A 16,380-nucleotide genomic window follows, 5' to 3' on the forward strand; every position below is an offset into this window, starting at 1 on the left:
ATGTGCAAAACAGAATACTAGTTTGCACCCCTTGCATTGTAACATGCATTGTAACATGGTTTTGTCTAGGAGACTGAAATAAGAAGTTTCTCAAGTTAAGATCCTTAATGAATCAGGCCCACTGTTATTATAGTCCACATTTTGAGAGAAACAAGGCTTGTTAAATCAACCCTTTGTTTCATCACACTAGCATGGAGAAAAGGGTCCTATTTATAAATAATAAACTCCACAAATACCACATTCGAAATACAGATATTTCCATTGTCCCCTTATTTTACTAATAAAAGTAGAAATAATGAAAACTTCAATTCAATGATGGAGAAAGGCCAATTGGGAAAGGGTTCTTTGGCCAGCTCTGCATCTTGCTGCTTCATGCATAGAACACAAAGTACATTGCACATGTTCGCACAACATTCTGATCAATTTTATGCATATATGGTGGGGGGAGCAGGGTAGTAAAAAAAAAATAAACATACTCACGTGATCGCGGCGCCAGCGGAGTTCAAAAACAGGGGGGAGAATGTCACAATGGGGTTAAAAAACAGGGGGGCATCATGGCACAGAGGGGTTAAAAAACAGGGGGGGCATGGCACAATGTGGTTAAAAAACTGGACAGCATGGCACAGTGGGGTTAAAAAAACAGGGGAAAGCATGGCACAGTGGGGTTAAAAAACGGGGGCAGCACGGCACAGTGATATTAAAAAACGGGGGGCAGCATGGCACAGTGGGGTTAAAAAGGGGGGAGGCATGGCACAGTGGGATTGAAAAAGGGGGGGAGTAGCATAGTATAGTGTGATGGAGGGGAGCCAGGTGAAGGGGGCAAAAGCAGCATGGAGGGCGCAGTGTGATCATAAGGCATGGCGATGATGAAGGGGCACATTATTGTAATGTTGGAGCTGGAGGAAGGCCTAATTATTAATCGTGGGTGGTATTGATTTAATGCCAGAGTTGTTTGGAATTATCTAAATGTAGCCATTTTTTTCTAAATAGGGCCCCCAGCATTCCAGGATCCAGACAAGCCGCAACTAAAGAAACCTGCAGCCACAGGTGGTGAAAGTGAGAAGGACAGGTAGGAGAGAGCAGGACAGTATGTGAAATGTGGTGATTCCAATAGGGACAATGCCAATTTTTGGTGAGTGTTCTGCCCAATGTAAGGTGCAGGCCAAGACTGAACTCTTTGTGTACACACTGCATTCTTTCTATACTACACTGTGGTGCTAGATGTCCTGAAAGTCAGGAGTGCTTGGACATATGTGATGCTACAGCAAATTCAGAGCCTAGTGATTTTGATGTGTTAGCCACGCCCCAATGGCACATTTGCCATGCCCCCAAATGCATGACCACACCTCTGAAAAATTTTGCGCCGCCGTTAGGGAGCGCAATTTTTTTTTACCATGCTCGACTATAAGGGGGGCCCCATGAATTTGTTGTACTGGGGCCCTGAATTCCTCTTGGCAGCCCTGCATATGTATTCCTGATGCACTGGGGACATGGATTCGATACTGACCTGGACTCTGTCTGTGTGGAATTTGTATGTTATCCCCATGTTTGTGAGAGTTACTGCCGGATGCTCTGGTTTTGTTCTCCAGTCCAAAAAACATACTGGTAGGATACTCGCCATCTGACAAAGTGGACCCTAGTGTGTGATTGTTGTAAGGAATTTAGGCAATGAGCTCCAATGGGGCCTGGGACTTTTATGAATGAATACATGTTCTCTGTAAAGCATTGTGTAATAAGTAGGCACTAAAGAAATAAACAGAACTAAACAAATAAGTAGCGGCTTCTGCATTCTGCTGTTTGACAGAAATGATGAGGGCAGTTCAGTTCCCTGCACTGAAATAATCACTTTTATTCCAAAGAACATATGTGTGTATATGTGAATTGTGCCACCTGCCTAATGATCTATATGCAACGATGCATTTTCTAATAATAAAGATAAGTGCAATACACCCATACGACATGAACATTCTGATGCAGAGAGAGAGGACCAAGAGATGTAGCTGCAGAGATGTAAGTTCCGAGGCATAGAGAGAAGAACATGTGAGGTTGGCGAAAAAGGTCAAGTGTTACGGCAGAGAACGTGCCAACTACGAGATAGAAAAATAACGGAGACCCTGAACAGCCCGCAAAACATCTACACAGATGATTGCAATTTCCCAGAAATTTCTGCAGAATGAGGAAGAAAAAAATAGCCACAGAAAATGCTACTCTCCCTGAAAATGGGGGGAGCAAAGACTTTGATGGAGGTCTCATCTGGGGGGAATTAATTTTTTAAAAAATATATACACTTTTCTAACAATGAACGATAAAGGTTAAATACATTTAACTCTAGATGCAAATGCAAACTCTAGCGCATGTGCAGTTTGACAAAAAGCATTTTTAGATAACGCAAATGGATTTACACCCAACTCTAAATGAGGCCATACTTGCCAAATATTAACATCTCCCCTCACTGAGGCCTCTGTCCCTCCCACTTGACTAAGAAGTGGGTAGGATGGGATCTGGAAGAAAGGCAGGTTCTGCCGAGGGTCAGGGATTGCTATCCGAAATTTGTGAGTCGCCCAGACATCTAGGAACAGTAGGCAAGTTTCAGGCCCATGTGTTAATCTAGAGGATGCATAAAGTGATTTAATAAATAAATGCATAACCATTTTTCACAATCAGATGGCCATTATTTCCATCAAATGTGTTCACTACTTCACCTCATCTGTACTATACTTGTTTCTTCTTGGTCATACCAGCATGTGCAGAGACTACTGTTTGCCCATATATGCCCACATTGGACCTCAGGGCATCACCAGTTAGATATTATGGAGGATGCTGCACCAAAATACATACATGTAAACAGGGGTTACATACGTTTTAGGGATCATTACTTCCCTTACCTCTCTTCTTCGGTTGGTTAAGTTTATTTTTATAAAACAGTTTGGTCACTGACAATGGATAGAAAGTAAAGAACATAACGGTGTTCTGAATCACAAAGCCTTTGAGTCAAAAACACTATAATCATTTTCAATTTACAAATAACAGTTGCTTGGACTATGGTTTTTAAGTCATATACTTGTGTTTTACCCATACAGACAACAATATTATTCTATTATTTTCTCAATAGAATAGTAACTTATAAAAAACAAATACTTTTGGTAGAAATGTGTTTATAAATACACCTTCCTGTATAAAGAGAATCTTATGCCAAAGGAGCCCCTTTGAAAGTGATGGCCGAAGCTTGGTTTCCACAACCATCTCAAGAGAAAAATGCTCAACAAAACTCCCAGAAACCTGGGCATTCCCCTAGAATGCTCTTTCCACACTTTGAATATCTTCACCAACAAAATCCCATTACATGTGAGAGTAAAATGAGGTGTACAAGTATGTCCAGTTAGCATTTAGTTACTAACCTCCCCTGCTATCAGAATGCTAAATATTGCACTTCCTCAAACACTAACATTTGGACATGCGCTGCGCTATAAATATGGATGCCTTCATGAAAAAATAGTCACGTGATTTTACAGAACCTAATTTGCTCGGTCTGCCCGCCATTCTGCACTTCATAAATTACCTTAACTGTCTCCAATACCGGCAAACAAAATGTATTCATTCTTATCACGTCATGAACATCACATTAGTATACAACATGGCATATCTATTTCTACACATTGCTTGGTATCATGTTTGCTTCACAATTTCCATTCATTTGCAGGGGTTTATGATATAAAACAAAATCATTATGTATTGTATGATTTCTATTGGGAATTTAGAATATGTGAGGCATGATTTGTGAATGTAAATTCTGGGCTTCTAAAAAAACATATTTACATAACAATTCGGGCAAAAAAAATAAAATATATATATGTTTGTCGAGTTTGTTTTTGGTCGATATACATTATCAAGTTAATTCTAATGAATATGGGAATGTGCAGTAAATGAAAACTATGATCAGGTGTTAGGGGACATACGACAAAGACCAGGCATGCTTGACTGGAACAATCAGTTGCTAACTGACGTGAATACCGAAATAACTCTCACCTCCTATGCATGTGGTCTCAGCTCAGCTCATGGTTTGGGTCAGCAAAGAGAGGCTTGCACTGTGGACACCTGACTGTACCTGGCCTGTGGACAGAAAACAGGGGCTTCAGAATACCATTGTGATGTCACCTTTACATAAAATGACTTTAGGAGATCAGTTAGCAGAAGATTGCACACGTCAAAGTGGGAGAGAATGAGGGCATGCAAGCAAATTTCAGCTCAATTGCGATTAAAAAAAACCCAATTATGTTCAGCCAGAGCATGAATGTGCTCAATAGGAGGTTATTGTGAAAAGACTATTTACGTAAAGAACATACAACATCCTTGGCAACAGGGAGCAACATAATGAATAATGACAGCTATAAATAGGGTATGTATATGCTTCTCTATCCCACTTCTGGGAATGTGCCAGATATGTAACATTCCTGTTTTCCTATTTAGTTGAAGAAAATAAAAATGTGCTATACAGTTACTTGAATACGAGTCGGTCAGCAGGGAGATAGATGTGTATGTTGAGGTGTGTGTGTGTGTGTTTGAATACATTAAATGAATAACCTGTATGTTCTGCAGTGTGCACTACGTAGACAGGGCTGCATTACATTAAGCTCTTGATGTGAAACACAATAGCTTTTCCAGCACTGTGAATGTTATTCCAGTTTGCACAAAATCAGTGAAAATTTTACTGCTAACATAATTTGCGAATCAAAATTTACAAAGTGCCACGTGCACAATTCCCATCCAATGTTTTTCAAAAGTAAAAACACAAAGTGCAACAGTTATCAATGTTTGGTTTGTCAAACCAATAGAAAAAAAGTCCAAAGAGTATCAGTTTGACAGTATTCACACTTTAATACTCGAAACGGCTTTTTACACTAATTTCATTGCCCTCCTGACATCATGACAATGATTGTGTCACATGCAGGCCTGTCCTCACTAACAAGATGACACAATTGGACAGATCACTGCCTCCCACAAGATCAGCACACTACCATCATCTAATTGGCTATAGCTTATTCTAGCTCTTGGAGTATATCGGATGGCCAGGAGATAAAGACTGGTGAAAGGTTGCTGTGACCCTTGTGAAGCGCACCCAGGGCCGCAAGATAAATTTCGGGCCTCAGTACAACAACTTCTCGGGGCCCCTTCGACAGGCACTAAAGGGAGCGGGGCCACACAAGGTTGAGGACTCCTCCCACCAGTTCCGTAATGATGGTGGTGTGGGTGGTGTGAACACCCAAGGAGCAACAGCCACCAGCAATTTGCCAGTGCTGTTCCAGGTATATATGAATACGGTGCTGATACAGGGCAGCACCGTATTTCAACACCTGCCTGGAGAGTTGATGAAAGGTAGCCTGGCCCCCGGCTTCCTGCAGCATTGTAACGTCACAACGTGGCAGTGGAGAGGAGCCCGAGAAAACTGGACAGAGGGGGCTGGAGAGAAGACTGTGGGAGAAGGGTCTGGAAAAAATGGGGGAGAGGGGGCTGGAGAAAAAAAGGGAGATGGTGCTGGAGAGAATGGGGGAGAGGTGGATGGAGTAAATGAGGAAGAAGGGGCTAGAAAAGACAAGGGGAAGAGGGGGCTGGAGAAAAAATGTTGGACAGGAGGCTGAAGGAAACAGGGAAGAGGGGTCTGGAGAGAAAGAGAAAACAGGAGAGAGGGGGCTGGAGAGAAGGGGGAGGATGGAGAAAACAGAGGCGAGAGGTGGCTGGAGAAAATAGGGTGTTAAAGGGGCTGGAGAGAACAAGTGAAGGATGCAGGAGAGCGCGGTGGGCTTAGTGGTTAGCACTTCTGCCTCACAGCACTGGGGTCATGAGTTCAATTCCCAAATTGGGAATGGACATTATCTGTGTGGAGTTTGTATGTTCTCTCCATGTCTTCAGTTTCCTCCCACATTCCAAAAACATACTAGTAGGTTAATTGGCTGCTATTAACTTGACCTTAGTCTTTCACGGTGTGTACGTGGGTGTGTGTGTGTGTGTGTGTGTGTGTGTGTTGTTAGTTTAGTCTTTCACGGTGTGTATGTGTTGTTAGGGAATTTAGACTATAAGCTCCAATGGGACAGGGACTGAAGTGAGTGAGTTCTCTGTACAGCGCTGCGGAATTAGTGCGCTATATAAATAGCTGATGATGATGATGATGATTCAGGCGGCTGCGGGTTGGAGAGAAGGAAAAAAATTTTTGTTGGCCATAAATATATACCACATAAATACTTCAAAACATAAGTAAATATAACTATAAAAAATAAATCAGTAATTTATTCAAAAGAAGATGATGTCTTCATTATCAGTTATAGTCTCTATTAAATGTGGGGGAAACTAGTAAGCTCTTAATCTAATTTTGGGGCTCCTGGGGCAAATAGAGCTTTTTATTACATGTCTAGTCCTCTACAAGTGCTATTATCAATCTAATGTTGGGGCTGGAGGGCGTGAGGGTGAATATGTTGGTTTATTAAATTGCAATGTTATAAAATTACTGTTGGTGTTGCTGCCAACAGGGGAATATGATGGTTTATTAAATGTAAATGCTATTAATTTAATGTTAGGGATGGAGGGGGGAATTAGATCTACATAATAAATGGGAATGCTATTTAATGTTGGGGCTGTTTGGGAGGAAAGATGCTTTTTTTTTAAATGAAAATACTACTAATTTAATGCTGTGTTAGTTAGGGGGAAGGAGGTCTAATTATTAAACATGGGTGCTATTTAATGTCACTGCTTTATGGGGGGATAGACATATTTATTATATGGGAATGCTATTAGTTAAATTCTTGGGCTGATTTGGTGGAAGGAGGCCTGTGTATTAAATAAATAAAAGCTACTGATTTAATGTCCGGCTGGAGTAGGGGAGGGAGACCTATAATGTTCACTCACTGCTTGGCTTTGCAGGTGAATAGTAATTATCTATTTTCCAAACAGGACTCCAACATTCCAGGATCCAAGTAGCAATGGAGCTTATGACACCAGCAACAGCACCAGGTAGTTGAAGCTTCAAGAACAGGTAAGAGAGCGCAGAACAGTGTTGGAGATAGTCTTGTAGAAGGCTAGGCATCCCCACACCATAGGATGGCTACACTTCCCCGGCGGTGCACCGCTGCTGAGAAGTGGTATCTACTTCCACCAAGATGGGGGAGAGGGGTGCCAGTGTTCTCTCTTGCCCAAGGTACTAAAATATCTAGTTGCAGCTCTGGATCCCCACTCCTCAGGCATGCCCGGGCCCCGGTACTATGTATACATTGACTTAACTCTCCATAACTAGCAGCATTATAGCATTATATAGAGCAGGCCTGTCCAACCTGCGGCCCTCCAGATGTTGTGAAACTACAAGCCCTAGCATGCTTTGCCAGTAGACAACCTGTTGATAGCTGGAAGGGCATGCTGGGACTTGTAGTTTCACAAACACCTGGAGGGCCGCAGGTTGGACAGGCCTGATATAGAGCTTTAAAATGTACTCTTCAGCTACACACATTCACATCAGTCATTTGTAAGCTGAAACCGCCCATATTCACAAGAGTGCAACCAAAGTGATGTTACTAGTTGCCAATGAATTTATAAGCTATATTCTCAGGAATATTAGTTAAGCTGTCTCCACAGTATGGAGGCGACAGTTTAAGATACATTTTAATAACCTGATTGTCTCTGATGACATTGACATGTGCTTCTTATTACATTAAGTAGATACTGATATATTTATTTAATATGCTATAGGTATGCTAGCACAAATAAAAATATGTTTTGTTCTTGCATCAAACATGGCAGAACACTTTGCTCTTTCATACAGATTAAGATCCACTTTTCCAGCCACCCATAGTGGATGCAATTACACTGGCAGCCAGTCCAAAGTCTGTTCAATTACAATAGGACAGTCAGCTCCTGGAGTTGACCAGCGGTTAACCACAGAGTGCGGTAGAGATCATTAATAAAGCAAAATGAATTCTCTGGTCTGGGCTCAGGTCGGATAACAATCTACATCCTCGAGTTTCCCATAATTCAGCATAATTGTCAGTTTGGTATTCCGGACAGGCTCCAGGCCAAGCCTGCATGAAGCATAAATTACTTGCCTTTATCTCTACAGAATGGAGTTAGAAAATGTAATTATGGGCAATGCTTGTTGTATAAAGAAGGGCTGCTCTCTGCATCACCTTGGAGATGGGCAGCAGAGGGGTCAGTAAGGGCCACCTCCTCTGCCACCCTTCACCCCCTCTCATAAATATTCAGCTCTGATATGCTGATCTGGCATAATTGGGCACTCATTTATACCCATGAGGAATTTTGTTTATAATTAATCTATGCTTGTGTATAATTTGCCAAACTGAAGATCTTCTCTAATGCACTTTTATGGTGTCTCAGATGTCACTCAAATTCTGAGAAGCAGCATTTTATACACTGACCTACAAATCATACACACTTTTTTTTTATCCGCACAAAGTGACTGTAAATGAGAATCATCTCGCTCCACCCAGTTGGCCATTTTCTTTGAAACCAGGCTTTACAGTATGTTATTATTTAAGTTCCTTTCCACAGTGATTACATATTTTAACTCTGACGGAAATAAGAACTGAGGTCTGGATAGGAATGAAGGATAATAAAAGCTTTGCTGTATCTTTAACTGAATTATTCTCTGGAGTGTTAATAGTTAACTATTGGGGTACGCCCATCCTGTGTCATAGTGGAGGAGAACAGAGGGTATAAGCTGGATGGGCAGAGTTTTATTCAGCCTTGCAGATCTGGACGTAGCTCAGCCACCCTCCCTGCTTCGTGTCCGTGAACCTGGATGAAGAGTCGGCTGGAAAACGCAGTGCAGTCGACGGCCAGTGGTTTTGGGGCGCACATTTACGGTATTGGGCACGATGAACCCGCCTCTCTTCGAGTGAATCGTCTGTAGTCTCGGTCAGGTACCGCCCCTGTGGGTTGCCCTGTGGTTGCTTTCCGTCTAGCCCAGAGGATGCGCGGGTTCTGTTAAATCGGGAAGCGGTGTCCCGTCAAGGTAGATATGTGCGCCCGGGGTGTGATTGGTTGGTCCCCCACTTGAACCCAGGGGTTTGGTTGTTCCCCAGATGATAAAGTCCTTATGGATATGCTAGGACAGTTGGGTTTTGCCTGGCACACGTTGGACTGACAGCTTTTTTTCTCCTCCACCATAGTTAAATAAATCATTTAATTTTTGCCACACTCAAGTCTCGTGTCGTTACTCTAAGGTAATAGTTAATTAAGAGTAAGAAGGTAAAAGAGGTTAAGATATCAAACATAAGCCTTTTATAAGGCACATGTGTAAGGCAGCACTATTCAGGCCCAACATAGAAATGGTTTTATGTTGCCACAATTACTACTACAGAGTGTATTCACTGTCAATGTTTATGGCAACATGAACTAAATACAGCCATGCTCAGTTATAGAATTTCCTGGTCTATAATTGCTGTTTACAAGCTCCCAGCTTCTTATTGGCTGCGGAGACACACCCATCTGGCAGACATATTTAAATGGCTAACAATTTTAACCAGCCGAGTAAGCAGGGACAAGGGACCTGTTTCTCAGAAAAGTGGAAATAAGGAAAAAACTGCTTCAGTGAGCAGGTCCCAGGGTTCAGCTATACGAAAGGATCAGTTCAGTAACTTAATCACTGACTGGGGTCCCAAATTTGCACTTAGCAAAGAACCCCCGCGATGTGCACAGTTCCTCTTATTTGTCAATACAAACTTTTAGAACATTGTTGTTGCCACCACCTTAGACCGCAGATCCATATGCTTCCCGGTAAAAGCCAGGTCCAGTGGCACAAAAGTAGACGGATGACATCACAAAAGAACATTTGAGCTACATTTTTTGCCATTTTGTGGTTCTAATGATCTTTCATCTACCCATGGGCTGAGTAAGATAATGTTTAAAGGTCACAGTTTTTTTTACATAAACACATCAAAATTATTGTGACCTTTTTTTCCTTTCCTTATTTTCCACCAGCAAACCAATAGCAATATAACAAACATATTACTAACTCTCTCACAGTGAAAAAAAATATGCAATTTTAGCTATCATATCATATGAGAAAAAAAACCATTAAAATAATTTCAGAAAACAGTGACATTATAGGCCTTATAATTCAGGTATCATATATTTGTATACCTTTTATAAAACAAATAAGGTATGAAAATTGCTTACGGTCAAGTTGTTTGGAGGTGAACTAACACCTTGTTTATGTGGTTTTAGGGGAATTGTCATATTTAACATTGATTGAAAATCGCAAAAGAAAGCCCAATTCTAGCAACATCAGCTACTTACAAGGGCTTCCAAAACCAGACAAAAATACAACGATAATAATATATAGAGAAAAAACCACAGTGAAGGAAAAAAATCCAAAACCTTAACTCACCGGGGAGAAAAAGCTTACACGTGTCATAAATCAACTAGGCTTACTCAGGGAAAAATCCCATTAACTAGGAGTTCATTTATTCATAAAATATGTTATGAATAAAATAAAAAGTATCACTCTGACAGTTTATTGGATAAGACCACTCATCTCTCTGTGCAAACAGTTTTATTAATGACCCCCGATACCGCTGCACCGTTACCATTATTCTCTCTCTATAAATTGATATAACATTTTAGACTTTATGTTTATGTGGCTTTTTAAAAAATCTACTCTTCACTCAATATGAAACAATAAGACCTGGCGTATCAAGGGAAAAGGCAGGATTGTGGAGGAGGGATTACACATGTAAGAGCTATGGTGGAAACGTATATTAAAAACAAGTGATCATATATGCACATTAGACCGCAGATCCATATGCTTCCCGGTAAAAGCCAGGTCCGGTGGCACAAAAGTAGACGGATGACATCACAAAAGAACATTTGCGCTACATTTTTTGTCATTTTGTGGTTCTAATGATCTTTCATCTACCCATGGGCAGCATGGTGGCTAAGTGGTTAGCACTTCTGTCTTATAGAACTGGGGTCATGAGTTCAATTCCTGACCATGGCCTTATTTGTGAGGAGTTTGTGTGTTCTCCCTGTGTTTGCATGGGTTTCCCTCGGGTGCTCTGGTTTCCTCCCACACTCCAAAAAAACATACTGGTAGGTTAATTGGCTGCTAATAAATTCACCCTAGTCTGTGTGTGTGTTAGGGAATTTAGACTGTAAGCCCCAATGTGGCAGGGACTGATGTGAGTGAGTTCTCTGTACAGCGCTGCGGAATTAGTGGCGCTGTTAATAAGTGATAATAATAATTTTGCAGGACATCACTCCATACTTTTTGTCAAACGCAAGATAAAACTACCATGGTATATATATAAGTAGAGATGAGCAAAATCACACCATAATTTCATGCATATCAAATGTTGCCACAGAACAGACCGTTACGCTGTGAAATTCAGTCCGGGGGGGGGGGGGGCAGTGTGATAGGACTGGTAGGACGAATAGTAAAGCGATTTTGACTAAGCACTGAAGTTATCTGAAGATCTTCTCATGCCAAGTTCCGGTGCAAGTCTAAATGGGGCCCATATCATGTTTGTTACAAAGACAGGATGCAAATGTGACTTTAATATGCTCAGATATCACATAGCACAATGATGTCCATATTGTAGAATATTGCTATATAGTACATACCTTCCAACTGCACCGACTTAGGTCACAATTCTAAGGAGATATGGTGCTGTCCAGGGTGCCGGAGTGTTGAGAGGTAAGTAGAGGTACATTTAGGGGAGGGGCTTTGGGCAGCTTAGCACTTCAGAAGCCCTAACCACACCTGAGGGAACATGGTATGCCCACAAAGTTACACCGCCCATGCCCACCATTGTGGCACGGTCATGCTCCTTTTTCAGAGGTGGTGTGACAAAGTCCCAAATCCTGAATGTTGAGAAGTATGTATAATATACTATTTTTGACCATATAATGTAACTTTTTTGAGGGACCTACATATTCAAGTCTGACAATATAGATACAATAATTCTGAGATTGAATACATTGAATACAACAAGCACACAGTCAGGAGTCAGAATTTTAGCTATGAGTGTGGTGCTGCCAGAAAATCTTTCTAACACTTTGATCTGTGCATTACGAATCCTGCTCTGTACACAGCTCTTATTATATCAAAGTTAGATACAGAATGACCTGTTGACCTGATTTGCTACCAGAGGCACCACTTTAAAACCAAATTATTCTTCTCTTTGTTTTTGTTCACGTTATAATCTGCCATCCGGCATTATTCATTCTACACAGATTTTCTGCTCAGTTTCTTGCAAGATATGACTTTGTCACAAAGAGCATATCAAGTTTACATGAACCAGTAAATGTAAGACGTGTTCCAGAATGATGATCAGACACAGATTTATCACAGACGGAAAATAGGCATAAAGTGTTGTCAAACACTGATTTGACTATACGGATTGATGCAATTAATCTAAAAGAAAAAACCTTAACTGTACCAATATGTTTGGGTTATTTACAGTGTAATCAGTATGCCAAACAAATTGAGATTTATCAGTGTGGCTTCTAAGGGCTGGTATTATCTATATTGTCTGGTTGGAGTACCTAGAAGTGGTTAAAGTGCAGTAGAATATTTGTGCCAGAGGTGAACCTCCAGGGTCCTGTACGGGGAAGTCGGTATAATAACTCCCATAGAGGTGAATAGGGTATACTTGCCTATACTCCTGAAATCTGTGGTAGATTTGCAAATTTCAGGTCCACCAGGACTTTGTTTCATCAATTGTGTCGTCAGACCCCTGCCCTTGTACTTTGGACCTCCCTTCCAGAATCTCGCATCCAAACTGTAGGCATGTGTGATATAGAATAGAATGCTTCTATTCAGCTCTATGGGAGACATTTATGGAACTGACGCACAGGTCTCTGTATAAAGCAGGTGCTGGTTTATCTTCTATATTATAAGCTCTCACAAGCAGGGTCTTGTTGTCTCGCGTCCTCCTCCTCCATCACCTACATCACAACACACCTGGATCTTCTCTCCTTTCCGCCATCAGCTGCCCTAACCCTCTGCCCTCAGCTTGCTCTGATTTGCTCTCTATTTTACCCCCCTCTCCTGATTCCCTGTACCTCAAGCTGTAATGAGAGGCTATACTCCCCCTTGCACCTCATTGGTGCTGGAATGGCTATTCATTGCTGTGTATTATACTGTTTTGTCTTCATTGTATTGTATTGTGCTGTAATGTTATGTTCTACTTTTGTACTGTATGGCCTCGGTATGGTGCAGCAGACCCTTTGTGGTGCCTAATAAGTAAAAGGTAATAATAATAACGGATGATAGCTAATCAGATTCTGTCATTTATCTACTACAGTTTAGAAAATAAGAGCAAATGTCTGATTGTGCGCTATGGGATAGTGCACTTGGTACCCAGCATTACCTGTGCACCAGTTTTAATAAACGTCCCCCAATGAGTTTCCTGTAATGCATGCTATTTTCCGTAAACGTCCCAGTAGAAGTGGAATAGAATAATGCACTGTGTATTCTTGCTTGTCCTTAAATCCCATGTTTGCTGAAGAGTCTTGTTAAATCAAAACCCTTGTCTCTAGGCTGTTAAAGATGAATCTCAACTCATTGAGAAAGACAAGGGATGACAAACGGCTTGTGCTTTGCTATTTTCATAATAGCCATAAATTTCACTGAGAACATTTCCACCGTATTCTCTGTTATAAGGAAATATTTCAGTTCTCCAGCGTTTGGAAATTAGGCCACACTGATCATTGGAAAGTGAACATGAGCACAAACTCCTGGACAGCCATGAAGATAGAAGCCATGAAGATTGAAGGTATTTACTGATATGTTCCACAATGGAACTTAATATAACAGGACCAAATATACTTAGATACAAAAGATTCGCAAAGGACAGGATGATCGGAGCGATATGTAAGTTTTTTTGGCAGGAGGCGGGTAGATACTTACCTTATGGAATGACTACTGATGCATCATGAGGAAAAAGGGATTAACTTAAAACCTATACATTCCTGGGTAGGGGCTGGCTGGCAAACTTTAGCCCGGGGGGGCAAGCACACAGCACTGGCCCAATGGCCCATAAGTAGCGGCCCACTCTTAAAGGGTGGTTTTCGGTACAATATATATTTATCAATATAAAGTGTTGCTTAATCCAGCGATACTTTATTATTATAAATGAAAAATCTTAAATAATAAAAATAAATAATGCAACAAAAAAGCAAAGATCAGTTTATATTGCATTTTATTTTATATGTTCCTTTTCCCTACAGCACCTATTAATTTTTCTCGTACCTGGCTGATTATAATGGGATTTATCAAAATGCAAAAAGACCATTTGTTTTAAAAACCTGGGGGTAAATGTATCAAGCTGAGAGTTTTCCGGCGGGTTTGAAAAACCAATCAGATTCTAGCTGTCATTTATTTAGTATATTCTACAAAATGATAGCTAGAATCTGATTGGTTGCTATAGGCAACATCTCCACTTTTCAAACTCGCAGCTTGATACATTTATCCCCTGATGTTTTTGCCAGCAAAGGGCTTGTTTTTGCTTCACCCTATGTACTAACAGGGCTATTAATTGTTTTAGGGTTAACCTAAAACAAATAATATGAGCGGTGCTACTGGTAGGAGGAGCAGAGCACTAGGTGTCAACCTGACACCCTGGCCCAGAGCTGAATTAAGACTCTGGGAGGCCTAGAGTACTGTAGACAGGGAGGGAGGGGGCTATGATGTATCATGGTTATCATTTTAGACAAATACACAGGCAATACTGTGTACACTTCTGTTAGGTGCATGCAGTTCTGTCTTCACAAGAAGTACACTGTGTAGCGGGACATACCTCCCAACTGTCCTAGGCGAGACAGTCACCCAAATTCGGCACTGCCCCACTAGATTCAGGACAGTTGGAAGACTGTCCTGCTCTCTCCTACCTGTTCTTGTCACTTTCACCACTTGTAGTTGCTGGTGTCTTTAGCTCATTCGGTGCTTGTCTGGATCCTGAAATGTTGGATTCCCTATTTGGAAATAAAATGGGTACATAACACACACTGTTTTAAAATAGTGAGCCCCCCACTCACACACTGTTTTAACATAGTGTCCCCCACTCACACACACTGTAGTAACATAGTGGTCCCCACTCACACACAATGTATTAACATAGTGGCCCCCACTCACACACACTGTACTAACATAGTGGCCCCCACTCACACACACTGTATTAACATAGTGGCCCCCACTCACACACACTGTATTAACATAGTGGCCCCCACTCACACACACTGTATTAACAGTAAAAAACACACACATACACTATTAACAAAGCGACACACACACACACACACACACACACACACACTACTAACATAGCGGCACACAAACACTATTAACATAACACATAATAATTAACATAACATAATACTAGTCACCTGCACTGTAGAGATGAGCGGGCTCGGATTTCGGTAATCCGAGCCCACCCGAACAGTGCCGATCCGACGGGATCCGAGCACTGTTCGGATACTTCCGGCCGCCCAAGGAATGCAAAACGAGGCTATGACATCCAAATCTCGCGTCGGATCTCGCGAGACTCGGATGTCATATATGCCCCGCTCGTGGCCGCCATCTTCATTCTCCCTGTGGTTACTGAAGAGGGAGGTTGATGTGCTCTGTCCTGCTGATTACTTTAGTCAAGTGGTGCTTTGTCCTGCTGAGTCCATTAGTACTTTGTCCAGTGCTCTGTCCTGCTGATTTATTTAGTCTAGTGGTGCTTTGTCCTGCTGAGTCCAGTAGTACTTTTTCCAGTGCTCTGTCCTGCTGATTCCAGTGGTGCTTTGGCCAGTGTCTGTGCTGCTGAGTCCAGTGGTGTTTTTGTCCTGTATTTGTTTCTGATAAGTCCATAGCAATTTGTTAATTAGCCAAAAATCTTTAAAAAACTAAAAAAATACAAAAAAATACAATTTTTTTTAAAAAAAAAATATAAAAAAATAATTGAAAAAGTATAAAAAATATTATAGAGCAATATATTCTTGCAGTCCCAAAAAAGAGGAACTGCCATTTCTATTACTACGTTCATTGTTTGTGCAGTCCCAAAAAAGAGGAACTGCCATTTCTATTACTACGTTCATTGTTTGTGCAGTCCCAAGTTACCTGAGTTGTCCCCCCTCCAATGTTTACTCCGAAAGAGTTTTTAGTGCAGCGGGGAACCTGGTCAGTGAGCGGCGAAGGAGGTTGCTTCCGCAGAACGTTGAAAAAAGGATGTTCATAAAATGAATTATCAATTCCTCAATCAAGTACAGCACTGGCCTCCAGATACTACAGAGGGACCTGTGGTTGTGGAGTCCAGCGGGGACGAATTGATAATGTGTGAGGATGAGGAAGTACACACTAAAGGGGGAGAGGAATCAGAGGATGAGGATGAGGACGAC

The 16,380-nt window shown here is 41.4% G+C and overlaps 1 protein-coding gene across 2 annotated transcripts in view; it reads right to left on the reverse strand.

Moving 5' to 3' along the window:
• Positions 1-16,380, reverse strand: part of LRRTM4 (leucine rich repeat transmembrane neuronal 4) — a 480,365-nt gene that overhangs the window by 65,811 nt on the left and 398,174 nt on the right. The window contains exon 3 of one of the 2 annotated variants that reach the window (XM_075207380.1): positions 4,027-4,110. The exons of the other annotated variant lie outside the window; for it this stretch is intronic. Within the exon in view, the coding sequence (XP_075063481.1) occupies positions 4,066-4,110 (45 nt within the window). The 3' untranslated portion in view covers positions 4,027-4,065. The remainder of the gene's footprint in view (positions 1-4,026; positions 4,111-16,380) is intronic. 2 annotated transcript variants of the gene reach the window in all.

The sequence above is a fragment of the Mixophyes fleayi genome, chromosome 4 (assembly GCF_038048845.1).
Source record: "Mixophyes fleayi isolate aMixFle1 chromosome 4, aMixFle1.hap1, whole genome shotgun sequence".
Classification (NCBI taxonomy): domain Eukaryota; kingdom Metazoa; phylum Chordata; class Amphibia; order Anura; family Limnodynastidae; genus Mixophyes; species Mixophyes fleayi.